Consider the following 19028-nt stretch of genomic DNA (forward strand, 5'->3'; position numbering starts at 1 on the left):
GATGGAAAGACCGATTTTATAGGTCCTACCAAAAACATTTCACAAGTGTCACTTTTCAGAATCATGGCTTTGAATGAAAGAATACCATATACTCGTAAAATTGTGAAATTGCTGCATTTAATTCAAGCAGTAAGTTTTCCCACTGGCCATCAGCAGTGTGAAATCCCATGGCAAGATCCCCATTTAGTACACTTGCTCTGTAATAGGGCTGTGGAGGTTCAAGTCACATTCCACCTGTGGATGCCCAGCACCTATTAATGCCCTTCATGCAGCACCACATGAAGAACTGACCTCTGAAATACACATGGTCTTGCCTCCTGGATGCCAAACTTATTTGCTGAACTATTGATTCCTAACTTTTTGCTACTTTAGTGATGGCCAAACCCCTTGAACTCAGTCAATGCTTGAGCTGAAAAACTGAAAAGCTTTCTGGAGGGGAAAGGGTGCAGACATTTACTCTAGCATAAAGGGAGTAAATTTCAAACCTCACTTAAGGAATATCAACTTTATCTACTCTCCCATCACTGTGCAAGAGATCAAAATTGGAGGTAGTTTTACTGGGGTGCTTTGGAAAATCAATTATCTGCTTTTAGATGGTAAAAAACTCCCAAGGATTCAATTACATGTGTCAAACTTCTGATATTTCCTTTATCCTCTTTGCTGAGAAAGTGTGAGGTTTGCTTGCACTGCCTATTCACTGAGAAAGAAAAAAAAACCTGTTTGACAAAATAATCATTTTTGCAAGCTGCTGTACTGGCGGGACAGAGGTCTGGGATTTGGCAAAGGGAAGTATCCGCCTTACAATCTGATACCCACCACCACACCAGACCACCACCTGCAGCCTGATGCCCAGTGCAGAAAGGAGGAGGGAAGGAACAGGGAGCCATTAGAGACTGGCTCCTCGCCATCCCACATCTCCTTTGGTGCACTGGATCAGACCCCACAAATAACTAGCCAAAAAAAGAAAATCTAAAAATTGGACTCAAAGGGTCTTTTTAAGCACTTTAATCCTTTTGCACTGTTCCCAGCGCGTCCATTCCTGGCACCAGATATTGCGCTGGGAAAATCCTACTCCCCAAGCCAAGGAGTTAAAGAGAAAGCTGCTAATCAGCTAAATAGAAGCTGGAATCTGTTCATATGAAAGTCTCTTTTTTTTTTTGTCACCTGAGGGACATCACAGTGTTCCGAAATACACTCTTGACATCATTTGGCAGACGGACCCATCTCATCCTACATGATTCATCCCTTAGGTTATTTTTTTAATATCAGAAAGTGAGCTTTTAAATGCCAAACTAATTTTGCGGGTGGTGGTGGGGAAGTGGAAGATATTCCAAGTGGTCTCGCTGGGCTGTACACCAACTGCGTCCACCAAATGGCTTAAAAAGAAAGTCTTCCCATGGAGCTTTCTGAAACAAAGCAAACTGGTAGCCACATCCAACTCTTACCTAATATTTTGTTCCTGAAGTTCACGCAGGCTGCATTTGAAACATTAGAAGAGAAACAAATTCTAGCAGGTCCAGATGTAGGACAGCAGGACAGGAAGTAAGCTAATTTGAGATGGGTTACAGCTCTTGGTAGCACCTACCTTCTGTCTTTATTGCCTGTAACAAGCATGTTTGGAGGACTGTTCTGGAGGTTGACACAAGTAAAGTCACCTATCGAGTTGCCCATCTTCTTCAGACACTGACTTGTTTCCAGATTGTAAAGAAGAATCTGGCAGAAAGAGAACAAACACCAGCTAAATGTAGCCTGAGCACAACAACTACATTTTGCTGCAGCATAAAGTAGAGCAGAGTTATTACCCTCAGAGGTGGTTTGCAGGACTTGTTTCTCAATATGCTAATACATAGCCAAGATACAGATCTACCCCTATTAAGAAGGGCAATAACACCCTCAGAAATGAGGAAATCAAGTTTCATAATGGAATCCATCAAGAAGCAGGGATGCAAGGCTCTTGCCAACCAGTATCAGATAGATATAGCTCTCAGGCAGGCAAAGCAAGCCATACAGATTTTCTCCAGGTCACATTTTTAAGGCTTACATGGAAAAGCAAATAGTTTCTTCATCAATTTTAATATTTGGAAGACTAGTAAAAGTAAACAGAATCAACATTTAGAAGGTTTAGACAGATGGACTGGGCAAGAAACATTCAATCAAATACAGCAAAAAATGAAGAGCAGAACTGAACACCGACTCAGCGCTGACAGGCCCTGCTGACAGCTTTTGTACAGATCCTGCGGCAGAAGCAGATTAAGAGAAATATTACATCTGAAGTGGCAGTTCAGATGGGAAAGGAATAAAAACAGCTCTGATTTTAAGCAACATCCAAGATGATTCGACTAGAGACTGGAAGAGAGGTACGAGTTGTTTCCCGTCTGTTCACCCACCTCTCCTTTGCACAGCAATCAGTTTAATCATGTTCACTGTCTTTCCTGTGTGGGCAGATGAGATTTATCTGTTTGGGCCTTTCAATTTAGGAGAGCAAGTATTTTTAGAAACAGAAAAATGTACTGGTCAAAGCCCAGTGGAGCTCAGCACAGTACCTGGTCTAACATAACTTCATAAACATTATTAAATTTCATGGTGATGCTCCTTCAGTTTAAAAGAAACCTATGACTATGAAAAGAGTGACAGTAGTTAAAACATCAGAAAAAACTTATGGCTTCCATGGCAACATCAGCATGGCTATGTCAACGTCACATCAATATTCTTAGCTTCTACCCTTCTGATTATGTCCACATGCAGCTTAATAAATATTACACTATCTGTACATATTATTTCAACATTTCCCAGAACAGCGATAGTGATGCTGCCTGGCCTTTTACTTCTTATCTGTGCAATTTTAGTAAGCATCTCAAAGGTCAAATTGAGAGCAGGAGGGGATCATTTTGTGATGGACGCCTCTAGGCAACAAAACTGAAGCTTTAAAAATTTCTAGGAATACTGCAATGAAAGGCAGAGAATTTGTAGGTTTCCTCCACCTGCCGTTTCTCCCAACTAAAGGGCAGGCATGGTTTTATTCAGATATGTTATCAGTTCCCTATTAGAATCAACACATTAATACCCGACTTCCTCAGTTGCTTATAATATTCGTAATCTCCCAAATAGTTCCCTTTCCCAGCCTTGTCTTTGTGAAGCTATCTGCCTCAAATACCAGTCTTTAGCATGTAATTTTTCATCTTTAAGACTTAAGGTACTTTGCACAGTTTTCAGTGCAAAGGAAATCAGTATCTGTGCCTGGCAACCAAATTTCTCCTTGGAAAGTTTTGAACAAAAGACAAAGTCAATAAACGGCTGAATTCAATTTATGAACAATAAATGATCAGGTCAACAGCAACATATTCCAGCTCCCAGTTGAGCCTCTCAACAAGCCCTTCCCAGATGTACGTTAAAACTCTGGAGAGGAGAGGGCCAAATGCTGCTTTCTCAAAAGTCCCCTGGGGCTAATACTTAAAATGAACATCCATAAACTATTAATTTATCTAAATGACCATAGCTCCCATCTATCCTATAAACATATGATACACACTTGAAAAATTCAGTTATGCCCATGAAAGACTATAATGAAAAATTACTTCCACACAGCATTTAAAGATTCCCTTGTTTTACATCAGAACAAGCATTACATATTCTCCTGCTTGTAGTCTCACTTTTAGAGCTGTGGCAAACCTCATATCTAGGTAGCACCAGCTGAAAAATTGTTTATTTCTCCTCACATAACTTGTAGATGGTCACCAAGTTAATGTGTTTGCATCTAAGAAAGAAAATCTGTAAAAAAATAAAGGTTTAGATCCACAAAACTGGAAGAAAAGCCTTTGTCTTTTCATCTTCTCCCACTCCGTCCAATTCCTTCTCTTCTCACGTCAGTCTCCATTCTTTTAGAGATCGTTGGGTTGCGTTTTTTTAAGATTTTATAATGCACGTATGTATTTCCAGCCAATTAGCCCTATCATTGGAAGAAAGAGTCTCTTTGTGATTTTCGGTATCCAGGTTTTACCTATCTTTAAATTCAACTTCTGTCTTGAGCAATATTATGGTCTGCAAATGAATTTTAAAACCTTATCCTGACATACTGATAGGTAAAGAAACAAAAAGAACTCAGAATGCTTTTTTTGAGTCTGAATAATAATTTCTTTAAGTCAGGGTTTTTAAAAGCATACTGATGACAATTTTGAAGTTGCTGGAACACTTCTGATGAGCTCTCCTATGAAATCCCAAGGCAACAAGGGTTTTCTTTACAAAGGCCAAGGAGAAAAAGAATGAGAATACCTGGTCAATAGGGACTTGAAATAAGGGCCTGTATGTTAAAGGGCAGATAAAGCGTAAGATCTTTAGGAGGTTTATAATCCTGTAATGCACGCTGCAAAGGGATTACCCTTTTAAAGATATTTATAATCCTATAATGGACACCCAAGACCAGTGACCTAATAGGTACCGAACTGAAGGTAAGTGAACCAAGAGCATTTGGGTGTGAAATGAAGTACCCTGGGATAACACACTAACGAGCATCCCTTCCCCCAGTGGGACTTTGGGGACACAAGGGAGGAAAAGCATTAAATACTCTGTGCAGATGTACCAGGATCTAACACACAAAATAAAAAGTGTTACCTATTAACATTGTTCAAATGAAAAAGTCTTAAGTTATTGGATAAGAGCCAAGCAATCTCCCAGAATGCTTAATAATTCAACAAGCCAGAAATAGCCAGAGTACCTTTACCATTATGTTTAGTTAAAGACCACAGAGATTAGAAAACACATTATCCATCTCAGAGGCGATTCTTTCCATGTTACAAGTCCCTTAACGACCTTTACCATCTCTCCCTCTCTCTCTCTCCCTCTTTTAATAAGGCTGAGCAAATGGGACTTCATTTTATCCGATTGCCACAGACTAGTGGTATTAATTATTCATGCTTATACTCTCTCTTTTGTTAAGGCAGTGCATTAGACTAATTTCCCTCTTTACTGTGAGAGTTGGGCACGTCTCAACCTGTGGCCACTGTTCTCGGATAGATGCACCGAGAAGCTGGCAAATTCATGAGACCAGGCAGAGGAAGAAAGGAAAAGTTACTGTACTTCATGAAACTGCAGAGCAGTGGGTACGGGGAACTCTCTTTAAATGCTGTCCAAGAACTCAAGAAAGACGACTAAATTAATTCACAAAGAATTAAAGTCTCTGCAGTCAGAATAGCTAAGCTGTGAGCTTTGTTACATCTTGCAGCTAAGTGAGGTCAAGCGTGGTCGATGTACTCTGGTTGAGATACTTCCAAGAAAAACCAAGGAACTGAAGGAAATGCTGTTGATGGAAGTCTTCCATGCATGTCCAATACCCCAGCAGGTGTTTTGGGATCCTGTGCTGTTGGAGATGTCTTTTTTGGATGGAACATTAAAAACAACAAATCCCCAAGCGCTTGTTATCAAAGAGCCTGTGGTACTTTCAACAAGAGCAGGGGTGTTCAACCCACTGTCCTGGCTGAAAGCCAGCGACAACTGCTTTGTGAAATAGCTCGTTTCCCTCTGCAATCACATTTCTGCTTCTTGTCAAAAGTTACCACATCGCGCAGCTAGCAAAAACTGAGCTGTCTCTCAGAACTGGGCAAAGCACTCCATATATACAGTGTATTTAGTTCTTATTTAGATGAAGTATTGAACAGAGTATCATAAATACTAGCAAAATGTATACTGTAAAACCACACTCAAAACCTACATCCTCTTCCATTCTGAATAGCACACAGGACACATTAAAGAACCACTTTCTCAGAAAGAACTGTCTAGTTTAGAGGTTTCTAACTGTCATTTTAGAGACAGAGGATCAAAATAAAAAAAATCCAAGATGTTCAAAGAGGCAGAGGAACAAGCAGCAAGATTGGGAACAGAACCTGCATTTATTTTCAGATTATGTTTTTCCCCCTTTCCTTCTGCCCATCCTTCTGCCAACTAGAAAAAAAAACATTGTCTGAATACACACAAATATTGCCAACAAAAGAAAGGGTCATGAAATTTCAAGTCCATCATGAATAAAAAGGGATCTGGTTTTCGCTCAGGTCAAACCCATTCAATTCAAAGGGTATCTACAAAAGCGGTAAGGCTATTTCATATGCATTTGCAGCAGAAGTCATCAAATTAAGTACAACATATGGTACACACTGCTGCAAGTTTGAATTTTATTTCTAAAGGGATGTGGAAAAAGAATATTTTCAAAGTTTACAAGCCTCAGGGGCACAGTTTCCCAGTGCAAATGTATTGAATTGCCTTCTGTAAATATGGCACATAACACTGCAACAACAACAACAAAATTTGACTATTAACAAATGCAAGGTCAGCATATTGATACTTGTACACAGAGATAAGTGTTCTGGCTCCATAAATTTAAAGATGAGCTAAGATTTAAAAGGAGCAGCTGAGGGAGACAGACAGACAATCAGAGAGAAAGAAAAAGAGTAAATCATACACAAAACAGCCAGTAAAAAAAAAAATAAAAAAGCAGTTAATATACATGAATAATGGATGTTTGATTTAAAAGCAGTTTACTCCAATATGATGTAATTTTTGACAATCAGCCAGAGAGACTATTTTGCAAGTTCTTGCCAGATACAAGTCATTGTGTAAAGCTGGTAACACAACCGTTCCTCCGAGCATGTGGAAAATTGACTTTCATGCCATCCTAAAGGTGACTTTACGCTGGCAAATGAGAACTCTTATTTTGCATGCGCTGAGCTGCACCAAGCAGCCTCAAGCAATGTTTCAAGATCCACACAGAGGACTGCAAAAATAACAGAGTCTAAACAGCTTGCAGCAAATCCAGCAGCAAAAAAAGCCAGCCACGCACACTACCCAATCCTCCAAATACCTACACCTGCCGTGAAAGTTACACATAAAGCTAGAGACAAGTGCAGTTTGGTTTTTCCTTTTAAGTTTTCATCTGACTGCAGTTAAAAAGTAAGACTCCAAGCTGGTAGCAAGAAGGAGAGCCAAGCATTGTGCAGGCAGGCAGCGCACAAGCTTCAGCAACGAAATTCTGCCAACGCACCTGCAACCCTTGCCGTTCCAGCACTGGACACTGCCCCAGCTCGGGCTGCCAGCGGCCAGGACTCTGCCAGACTTGATGGGCTTGTGATGTGGACAGATGTCTGCTAGGAGCTGGAATGAGGTCACCAGACTCATTTGACTTGTGGCTGAAGACTGATGTAAGAGTTCAAGTACCCAGAGACGAAAGGACAGTATGTTTATCCACTGAACCACCCACTCACTAAAAAACAAGCCCTAGCCCAGAAACACATTTTCCCTAACCTAAGGATAGGACAGGGAAAAGGAAGCCAAGGTAATTCTTAAAAACATCAATGAATTCTCTTGGTTTCATAGATTATCACCTTGAATACTCATGGCACATCCTAGCAGCTGTATTTTCAAAACCTGAGACGCTTACCTAAGCAGCTGTGCCAAAGTTGAGGTATTCACGTTAATGTAAAAAAAGGGGAGGGGAAAAAAAAAAAAAAAAAAATGTCATTAACATTAGCCAATACAAAAGGGATTTTTATTTTTTTTTTAACTTGCAAAGTTATTTCTGGTCATTTACAAACACAGAAAAAACCAAGATGGATGATTGTCACTTTTCAGCAAGAGGGATTAATCGATACATCATGCAAAATTTAGGCAAGGAAAACTTCTGGTCTCTCTGCTGGACTGTATTTCTTGCAATGCCTGACTTATAAAAAGTTACACAGTTCAGATCCTCAGAAAGAGTTCTGTCACTCCTACATGGTACCAAAGAGTTTATGAAGAAAAAGGTATTTAAAACACCTTTCACCTTCAAAGATCTGTAACACCCTACAGTCCTACAGCTCCGCAAAGCAAAACGTTCGTGCAAGTCCCATATGTTCAAATTCAGTACGACCTGCCCTTCTACTGGTATGAAGACAAGAGTTCATAAAGACCAGTTTATTGAAAGCTGGACTATTTATAAGGGCCACAGTGGTTAACAAAACTGAAAAAAACCCAAATTTTTTAAACAAGAAAAAAATCAAGATTAAAAAAAAAAACTGAAGTCTTTGGAACTCCACGAGAACTGGAGACACTATAACACCAGAAAAGACAATGCAAGCTTACCAGTTAGAGGAGGATTTTAGTTAAAATAAGGTGCAAGAAAAGTGTAACCTATGACCTAAATACATCATCCAAGAGAGACTGTAGAGTACGAAATTCAATTTAAAGGATTATTTAAAATTTGTTTTTCACTTACTATTAGTTCATAACATCCACTTCAAGTGGTTAATTCTACTGGATATGCTCACATTAGCAAGCAGTTGAAGAACTCTGTGGAAATATTAAATACAGGAGCAAAACTAGGCAGTATTTCAATTACTGATGAGAAGAGACAGGTGATGTTGAAACCCATTCATCAAGTACAAGCCAATCACCAGCTCAAAACAGATGAAAAAGTGACAGCATAACAAACAACTCCCAAGACATCTGATCTCAACATATCTAGCCTTCTGTTCCTAAGTTGGAGGCTCTAAAATCATTACTGTCCTCCCTTCACTCCTCTCTTCCCCATCTACCTGTTCTGAAATAAGGTTTGTTTGTGCGCAAAGCAACCAAGCCCACAGACATACTCTGAACTGCGCCTTATAATGCATGTAACAGAGTTCTTCAGCCCCACGAGCTTGAAATAAAATTCTCTTACATGCTGTATGAAGTTTCTTGGGTGGAAAAAAACCCCAAATCCTCCCATGTTGATTATCTTCTATCACCAAGAACTGCTGAATATGTTAAAAAATTTCAACTACATTGTAAATACAGAAGAAAGTTGGGTTTGTTCCCCCCCCAAGAGAATAAAGCACCTATAAATTCCCAAGAAATAATCCACAATCAGAAGAGAGCTCACCTGAAGCTACAGTAGGAGACCAGACTTACTTGACAGCAGATGGTCCATTCAGGCAAGCTTATAAATATACCAACTATGAGAAAAGCTTCAGTGAGATCCTACAATCAGCAAGATAATTGCATCAGAAATCAGATGATGTTAATCCTGACAGTTATAGTGCTACCTGTTTAAGAGGTTTATATCCCTGTCAGGAAGAGGGCCAAAGCCAGCTCTAGTTTAAATCTGTGGATTTAATTTTACATGCAATGCTGAAACCCAAAATTCAAGCAGGTGAATGCCAAGACTTTGTGATGCTGCTGCAGCATCGAGATCACAGGGCACCAAACTGCACGACACAGGGTAATGTGTTATTCGCTAGACACCATCCTTCAAGGCATGTCCACTGGATGTCATGAGCACCACTTTAGGTTGAAAGGGAAAGCCAGGGTTAGGGTTTTCCCTGTGGTTCATAAGCTGATCTATATTATTAGCCATGTACGAGCCTAGATGGGAAGAGAGACCTCAGTATTTCAAGAATTTGGAATTTATGGAAAATAGTACATTCCATGTTGAGTTAATACAGCTGAAATAACCCTTACTTAAGAAATTTCTCTTAGCTTAACATAAAACAAAGAGCTCCAGGAGCACTAAACAGATGAACTTTCAAGAAACAGCATCATTAAGTCTGATGCCTAAATAAAGTGAAAGTTGAACTTCTCACAGATGAAGCATTTATATTCTCCTCTCTCTCCTGCATGCATGTCTGTCACCTAACAGTAGGCAAGTCTATGCCAGAGATTTGATGTTTTTCTCCTCTCTGACATAAAAGTTCCTACAAAATTTATGCCTCAGATCTCTACTTTGCTGTCAAACTTGGTTAAAATTAGACAATGATTAAAAAAAGAGAGAGGGAAAAAGATGGTTTCTCTAACTATATTTTCAGCAGAAAGCACGTTACTAGGCAGTAGCATTAGGATTGTGAGCTTACACTAAAGAAAAAAAATATCCCTCAGGAAAAACAAAGAAAACCCCAAACCTAGAAGAAACACAGCTTTCCCACTACAGCAACACAGCCAGAAGCAAACGGGGCTGGAATTCTTCATCATTACGTTTCTGAGACTGAAAGCTCTCCTAAAGACAGATTGTCAACTTGTGACCAGTGTAATCAGCCAATGCGAAGTCCCTTCACGTCTGCGCGAGGTGAATAATTATCATAATAGACATTAGTAATTAATTTCCGGCGTGATGTCAGCTGGTGCGGCAATGCCAAGCAAGCGTCCTTGTCAAACACACCCCAGCCGTCTGGACGACTTCAGTCCCATCTCCCTGATTAGGATGCGCGCTGATGCACTGCTTAATACAATCTGCCATCAAATGCCAAATAGTTCAGAACTAAATTAGGAAATATGTCCGGCTTTACAGAGTGACGCTCAGGGGTCTAAGTAGATTTCTCTATTCCTTTACGAGGCACAAAGGCGATCACCGATGTAATGCCCCCGAATGAGGCAATTTTACCTTCTAACCTCCCACCTCTGTAGGGAAAAGAATTGGATTAGGACAGCAAAGGAATTAATAAAGACAGCATGGCCTCGCAGCATCTCTCAACCCTAGAGGTATTTATGGTGGCCTCAGCATTTCCCTAGTGAACGTGAATTTTAAGGGGAAATTAGATGCAGCTGGACACATTTATTCCTAACACAGAGGTAGTCCTAAATGAAGCTTTCCTGTTCCCATCGCTTGCCAAAGAAAACACTGCATTTTTACACTACAGACCACAGCTCATCTGGGTGCTCACCTCCTGCTTCTTTCTCCACCTGCCTGAAGCACTCTCCTTCCCTCATTTCTGATAGCCCATCACATGCCTGAAGTATAACCACAAAAAATGGAATTAAATTAGGGAGTGGAAAAGTTAGGCAAGATGCTGGAAAGGGACACAAAGTCTTCTCAAAGCATCTGGAAACAGGTCTTTCCGCAGCTCGGTCCCTGCCCTGGCATGGGCTGTGTCTAGGAGCAGGCTGCTGCCACCAGCTACCTGGGATCTCAGGTAGGATTCTGAGCCCCCCCAAAATACAATTATTTACGCTACCTATTTGGGTCTGCAAGCCCGAAAGAGCCCCTCCTGCAAGCAGAGAAGTTTGAGAAGAGCTACATTCCTCAGCTATGAGTCTTCAGCAGGGTTACAAAACCAGTCTGGTTTTCATCTACCCTGCCACTGCTAAGATGTGCTGATAAAAGAAGCAGACTGTGTCACAGGGGGCTTCAAACCCATGATTATCATTTAGCTTCCTTTAATACAACAGTCACACCATCCCCACCAAACTGGAAGTAACTTAGTTCAAATACTCAAGTGCACAAAAAGAAGAAGCATCCTCCTAAGATTGCACATCTGAATGTACAAGGCTTGACAAGCTGCTCAGGATGCCCTCATCAGAAAGGCTGAAAGATGTTTTGGCTTTTTGGGGCAGGGGTTGTTTATTGGGGTTTTTAGTTTTTTCAGGGTTTTTTTGAGGCGAGTTCCCCCTAGAGGGCCACTGACGCAGCACACAGCTGAACGAGCTGGGATTCACTGAGGAGCAGAGAATGCAAAATATTTACAGTGAACCCAGTTAGCTGAACTATAATCCCTTACCTCAGCCCACTAGAAGAACACTAATAGAAGCATCAGATTGTTGCACTAAAAGAATATCTTACCTCCATTGTCAAAAGCTGAATAGCAGGAAAAGAAATGGTTAGTAGCATGAACTATTTTTTCCTTTGTTAATTATGAAGGTATAAAAATCTTACCAAAAAAAAATTAAATACCTGGTTGGGCTCATTCAATAACCAGCCAAAGGTTTTGACCCCAAAGGCTGCTTCATGAGCAGACACATCGAGACATGTGACAGGCTGACCATAGACAGAATGGAGAATTTTGCCAGGATCTTCTGTTTTCAGGAGATAGACAATGTCTTCTGCAGCTGCTACGGTCACTGGACTCCCCATAACATCTGGAACCAGATTAAGGAAGTTGACCTAAAAAGAGCAGACTTTTTATTTTTATTAGAGCCAAAAATTCTTTTACATCGCTACTGCCACAGGCTAAACTGAACACACTACTTGATGTGTGGTTATCAGCTATCTTGAATCATCCCAGTTATGGATTAATTTCAGACAAAGACCAAGTATCGATTTTATTTCTGGACTTTTGCAAGTTTAGCTCCTGTGATGAAGGCTAGCTCAGTCTTTAGAATGAGTTCATTTAAAAAACTAATCAGAACACATTACAACAAAACACAACAAAATGTCCCATCAAAGAAAGGAGCAAGACTTAACGGACTCATTCAGATGAAGAGCAGAAAACCATAAGGTTAAAGCACACAAAGCAAGCACTGTGGCTAGAATGTGAATATAGTACTCCAGAAGAGGCAACACATTCATGCAACTAACATGGAATAGTTGACGCTTACCCTGCAATCATGTATATATACCCCAAATTAACAGAAAAGTCATCACATGACTCTAGGACAGCCCAAATATCAGCTCCCCTATCTTCTGTCACAAGACCAGAATGACGTTGCTCTTCCCATTTCAGTAAACAGTTAAGATGTGGCTGAAAAGTCTCACCACAGGAAGGGTTTAAACTCCTGAACAGTACAGCTATTTCTAACCCAACCTTAGAAGAGAGCATAGTGTCCTGAGTGTCCGTCTTTCACATGTGGCAAACTGACATTTCACAGCAAGCAAGATGCAAGAGTAAAATGGATCCAACTACAATGGAGCGCGTGGTAGTGTTTTAACATTTTTGCTGGGAAACCTCTTAAAATGTTTGGGGATTTTGTTTATTTAAGTACTTTAAGGCTGACTTAGCTTTGAAAGAGGGGATTAATCAAGAGTGGGTTAAATCGCAACTTCATACCCATTAGCTGTGCAAAAGTCAGCTTCCTGCAATAGGAGAGAAGCTGCAAGACTCAATTTATTCCTATGCAATTCCTCCCCCTTTCAAAAAAATGTTTATACTCTGAGACATAATAAAGCTTCAGAGAATGGGACAGCTTTGAATTTTTAATTAAAATAGTCTCAAAACTTCAGTGACAGAAGGTGCAACCTAAAGAAGCTGCACAACTAGTTACAGCTTCACAAGTGATACTATTAGCTCGTCTGCAATATCCTGCCTCAGAATTAATCAGATAGCGTTGATCTGGAATGAGACCTTGAGTTTTAGCTCCAATTCTACGCGAGAAAACTGATTTACAAAATGAGCCAACTTAGTTTAGTGTTGACAAAAAAAGTAATTAAAAACAGCCAACCTCCTGCACCATATGGACTTCTATTCATTTTCACTTGTAGCTTAAGCCAGCATTTCACCCTTGCTCTTCAGTGATGAAAGGCTCATCCATTAACCTGCTTCAAAACCATAGCCTCTAGCTGCTAATGCTGTTATCTAGTTCAGGCAATGTTCTTGTAAGATTTTTCTAAGATCCCTCTCAACTATACCAAAAATAATTAGTGGATCAGGAGCTCCTGGAATGAAGCTGAGTAGCCTGGAGACTCACCAATTTCTGGATTTCAAATGTTGCCGTAGTTTGCCAGAATCCTCTGTCATTAGGGCTTTCCACTTTGACCTCAAAGCCAGATGCTGTTGCTACCGTTGCACCCTCTGAAGCAAGAGCTAAAGCCTGTATCCTCTGATTGTGCTGGTAACGATGGATTGGCTCCCGCCCAAACATCAGGTTCCAAACACTAACAATTCCTGTATAAAAAAAAAAATAATAAAGTAATCGCTATGCATTATCTTAGAATTTAATAAAACTTTAAAAGATCATTTAAAGATGTAAGCTTAAAAGCATTGTAATGGAGAAAGTTAATACACAGAAAAAAGACTGCAGGACAGCAAACCAGAACTTCAGGATGCTGCATAGCACCACACAACAGGTTCAGAGGAAACTTTCCAAAATTATGTGCTCTGGCATTAGAAGCTCTGTTGCTCTCTGTAAGTAATTCCTAATCTTTGACTTTCAGATAACGATGGTATCTACCTTGAGGAAGACTGCTTGACTTCTCTCACATTTCCATGTTTGGAGAAGATCAGACTTAAACAGATACCTAAATTCTTGTTCTACTATATACTTGCCCTCAATTACCACAAAAAAATAGTGAGGAAGAACCCACATTCAAATTTAAGTCACTCCGCTGCACACAGAGAAGTTTTAAAGTGAAGAACCTGAAGCTCTGCACACACTGCAATCAGGTCAGGGATTTTAATACCATTCTTAACAGTTTAAAACCAGCAGCAAAGCTCCTAATCCTGATGCTCTGGAAAAACAGAAAATGCAGAGGACTTCAAAATGCTAAAGAATACAAATCCCAAAGAATACAAGAGTATAAGTCAAAAGACAACACATTTGCAGTTGCATTTTTTCCTGGTATAGATCACTGATACTCTATTTAAAAGCATGGTACATTAAAGCAATAATCTGAGTAAGAGCAACCTGAAGCAATCAGGAGTGTATTACAGAACAGAAGGGCCAGACAGAATTGGAGACTTCTGGGCCACCTTTGCACTGAATTAACGGAGAAGCAATCTTCAGATGTGATACACAGGGCTAGAGAAGCCTTCCTTCTACTTGAGCATAGCCATTAATGATGAAATGATTAATGGTAGCTATTCCTTCAAAAGGAGACATAAAAGCTCTGACAGACAGCTGTGGACGGGCACCAATGCCAGTTTGCAAACACTCCTCCCATGTCCCAAAGGAGGTGAAGCAAGAGTGTGGTAATGAAACTGCACATAGTGAAATGGTATCTAAATGAGTTTAAATTGATTTATGTTTGCTTTTGTAAAGATTATTTGGTATCTGGAAAGTGCTACCAATGTGAAATAATGCAGATAATCCTTAAGATCCCTGTCTAATGGCACTCCCACTGAATATTTATATTCCTCGCCATGGGAATGAGTACCATAATGGGGACCATTTTTGTTTTATTAGGGATGCATATTTAAATTAATCTGCTATTTGCCTAAACAATTAGCCGCCTCCGTTTGTTTACACAAAGCCAAAACTGCAATTAGGCTTCCATCAAAAAGATAAGTCCCGACTAAAACTGTCCCGATGGAGTCATAAGGGCTCAGAGCAGAACTTCCCAAAATTACTTCTTAGCATAATGGTAATTATGTTAATTGCTTAAAAGGTAAATAACTGCTGAACTGGTTTTGCAAAACAGAACGCTAGCTCACATCAAACACTTACGCTTAAAACAAGTTAACAAACACAAACGGACAGCACAGGCTACAATTCCCTCCGCAGCCTGGGCTGCCCCACGCGAAGGCTTCGCAGCGGCACTTTTGTGCCTTCACAGCGAGTCCTCGGCTCCAAACTAAAACAAAGGGAATGTGTGAAGTCTCATCTTCAGGATGGCTGATTTAAACCAGCAAACATCAATGATAAAAGATTGTAGTGATATCAGATCGCGGATGTTAGAACTAGACTTTTTAATCAGACAATGAATATTGCTGCCAAGCTCCTCTGGGCAGGAGTATTTTCAACTTTTTTATGCAGAACATTTATCCCAATTAAAGACCACTTTTGTGAAGGGGAAAAAGGAAGCTGATTTGCTTTCAGTGAAGTCTTTTGTTTACACATCTCTGTGATGAGCATTTCACTGTTTTTAACAGAGTGTGTTCACGTATGAAAGTGCTCCAAAATACCAAAAAATATTCAAGTCAAAGAACCCTCTTCTGACCATGTGAGCAAACTAGAAAACTCAGAATTCAGCACTCTCTTCCCTAAATTTGGGCAATAATAATAATAAAACAACAACAACAACAGTGGCTTTGCATCTCAAACATCACAAAAAGAGAAGACAGCGAAAATGGCTCATGCAATATCAGTTCGAGACAGGTTTGTTTTTTTTTTTTAACCAGATGTTCAACTGCAAAATCTGTCCAAAATATCTGAAAATTTTATCAGGCAAACACGGCGTGTGCAACACCTGATGCACAACATGGTGTGAAAACATCCCTGGTAATACCAAAAAAACAAGCGACTTGTAAGGTCACAAGTTAACATCTGTTTAATGAAGGAGCACAATATAAAGAGTAAAAAGGAGAGTTCAGAAGGAACGCAAAGAGCAAGAGAAATACCATTTTCTTTCATTAGGTTGAACAACTATTTGCTTGCAAAAGTATTGCTTGTCCCCCTTACTTCTCCCCTCCTCCAAAAGAGTGTACGATTCTATACATACATCCTCCATCATTTGTTACTTGCTACCAGTCAGAAGCTTCAACCATTGTGTGCAAGGACCTTCTGTGGAAATGCGCTATTGTCAAAACAGGTGTATGCATTCATGTATGACAGCAGGAAAACATTATCAAGTTTTACATAGAAAAAGCAAACACTCCACTGTATTTATCAATAGGTAGAGCTACTACTAGATCTAGAAGTGCTACTCAGAATATTTTGCTTTTTCTGCCATGAAATACAGAATGTATTTATTAGCGTGCAAGCCTTTGCAGCAGTCAATCATGTTTGTGTAAGAGCAAAAAAAAGCCACCATTACAGTTAAAGTTATTAGTACAGCAACAGAGAAAAAAATTAGGCATAAGATTTACCAGTGCAGATGAGATCACTACTTTACATAGTCTATCTTCCTGCCTCCAGCAGTGACCAGTACTTCATTTCCAAAGCAGTATCTTCGCTAAGGTGAAGTTAAGGTTGCAAGCATACAGTATCTTTTCTTTCTTTTTTTTTTTAAATACTGTAATCTTATGTGTTAGAAAGTCATTAAATCAAAGTTATAAGCAATACTTTCACAGCATGCTAAAATCTGCACCACAATTGTGATTATTCCAATTGAACTCTAACAATAACTCCTCAAACCTATTTAGACTTTACAGCTTGCTTATATTTCATCCTGGCTCAAGGAAATGAGTTAAGTGCAGGAAGCTGATGAAGATGGTACAATTGCTGACACTTGACATTACAATCACTGTACCAGCCCTCGTTTATCACTTTGGCCCAGATTGTACAAAGAATTCAGGTTTGTAACTTCTAACCCAATATATTGTTGAAATGTTGCCTGATGAAAGGTCCATTTACTGCAATTCACTCTAGATTGTAAGGTATTTGGATAAAACGTTTAACTATGAGTCTATTGTGCCTTACACAGTGCACTGCTGATCCCGCCTGTACTCCAATTTTAGTAAGCATCAGCCAGTCTTGCACATCTCTTGCTATATTAAAGGTGAATGGCAGGAAGCTGTTGTCCATTAATAGTGCCTGTCTCCAGTATATTCCCCTCTTTGCAGCTGGAAGCACAAAAGACATCCTGCAAAAGCAGCTGGTTTTTACATCTGTTTCACATAGGTTTCTCTCTGGTAAAAAAGGCAATACTTTCGCCACAACAAAAAAAAGTATCTCTTTTCCTATAAAACTCTAATCCCATAACAGGGAAAGGCAGCATAAACACAGAGGCAAAAACCAGTAAATCACATTTGTAAATATTATACTGGCTGCGTTCGCTGGTGTAATACAGCATGTCACAGCTCCTTCTAAGTGCCAGCCACAGCAGAGGACAGCTGCCCGCTCGTGCTACCTGCTAACAGCAAAACCTTGGGCTAAGTGGAGGGAGAGCTGTCTTTTGGTGCAGAAGGAAGATCCTACGCTCAGATCCTAATGACCCATTACATCAGCTCTCCCACATTATAATGATGCAGCTAGCAGTTGCTGTCAGCTTTAGAAAAAGATGTAAAGTAATCTACACGTGCGTTATCTGCAAAAAAAAAAAGAAAGCAAAGACAGAATTTTATATATGCTAGAGCAGGGAATCGGGACATGCTCATGGTTTTCATGCTCATTCACTTCAGCTTCTAAACACAATTCCACAGAAAGGCTAGAAGCTGCTTAATTCACATCATCTACATGATGTTTTTCCTGTTTGTGAGTTGCAGTCTTGCCACTTCTATCTTGATTTAAACAAAATAAAATTCTTTTTCACATGCTGAAAACACTTCTTATGTGTATTTTTTTCCTCCAAGCTGGGAATATTAATTTATTTCCTTGTAATTTTCAGATAACATCATACTTCTGTGAAGTACAAACAGTAGATGAAATACACAGGTGGAAATGAACACCGGCCTGAAGTCTCAAAACTTCTTACATTGAATTTCAACTTTCTCCCTAAAACATTTCTAGTTGGAGGGACCACCAACACACAGCCAGTTTAACCTTAGTAGATGCTTGGTGTTCATTAACTAAAATTTTACATTCTATTTTCACTGCAGTGTTGTTTCTCAACTTTCAGCAGGTACAGCATGCTGCTCACTGTACTAAACACCGAGAGACTAGACCTCAGTCTTAAGAGTCACGTCTTCACATTACCATTACCACGTGAGTTTCCACCAAATGTTGTCAGGCTTTATCTCCACCACTCTTCTTACAGAGATTTCCAAAGGACACCATCCCCGTACAGTCCCTCAGAAAAGGCAAGGACAAGAAAGTCTGTATTTTGTTCCCAACTTGGGGACTTGAGTCTTGAGAGGCAGACTTCCCTGGCTGTGATGTGAAATCACAGGCTGTTTACCCAAACCAAGAGTTTTGCATCCACAGCCTCCTGTACATTATCTGATGGGAATAAATATACTACTGCCCACGACGTGCAGTTTTCTTCAAAAACTTTTTTCTTTATCCGAGCCAGCCTGTTTCCCTGCTCTTGCTACCATACAGCATGTCCTGGCACTCAGGGGAAGGCACCAAACACATCTTTCCATTTCTGTCTTTGCAAAGAGGGTACAGAAGGGACAATACCCACGAGCAGCTTTAAGGGCATCAGAATGGACAAGACAGCAGATTTCCAGTCCCAGAATGAAGCACTGCCAAAATTCCCTTCCTGGAGCCTGCTAACAAGCAAGAGCGCTTCTGATCCCTGCAGAAACCACCTTCCTTTGCTCCATGTTGCTACTCTGCAACTTGTGAAGCACCACTAACTCCTCCCAGTGGGTCTCAAAGCATTACCATGAAGGGCAGCAGCGCAGCACCTCCCCACCATGCCTACACAAGTATGAAGCACAGCATTTAAAAAAAAAAAAAAAATCAAAACAAACCAAAAAAAGTATGTTCTCTTGTTGCAGCACATTGTTTTCAAGTCAAACTATGAGACTCCGGAGGCTGGGGGGGGGGGGGGGGGGGGGGGG

At 40.1% G+C, this 19028-nt stretch overlaps 1 protein-coding gene across 1 annotated transcript in view; it reads right to left on the reverse strand.

The window, feature by feature from the left end:
• FBXW8 (F-box and WD repeat domain containing 8) overlaps positions 1-19028 on the reverse strand; it is a 52896-nt gene that overhangs the window by 5517 nt on the left and 28351 nt on the right. The window contains exons 7-9 of the mRNA XM_010575563.1: positions 13393-13589; positions 11663-11872; positions 1586-1713 (exon numbers count right to left, since the gene is read on the reverse strand). Of these exons, the coding sequence (XP_010573865.1) occupies positions 1586-1713; positions 11663-11872; positions 13393-13589 (535 nt within the window). The remainder of the gene's footprint in view (positions 1-1585; positions 1714-11662; positions 11873-13392; positions 13590-19028) is intronic.

The sequence above is a fragment of the Haliaeetus leucocephalus genome, unplaced genomic scaffold, assembly GCF_000737465.1.
Source record: "Haliaeetus leucocephalus isolate CR32 unplaced genomic scaffold, Haliaeetus_leucocephalus-4.0 Scaffold13, whole genome shotgun sequence".
NCBI classification, from domain to species: domain Eukaryota; kingdom Metazoa; phylum Chordata; class Aves; order Accipitriformes; family Accipitridae; genus Haliaeetus; species Haliaeetus leucocephalus.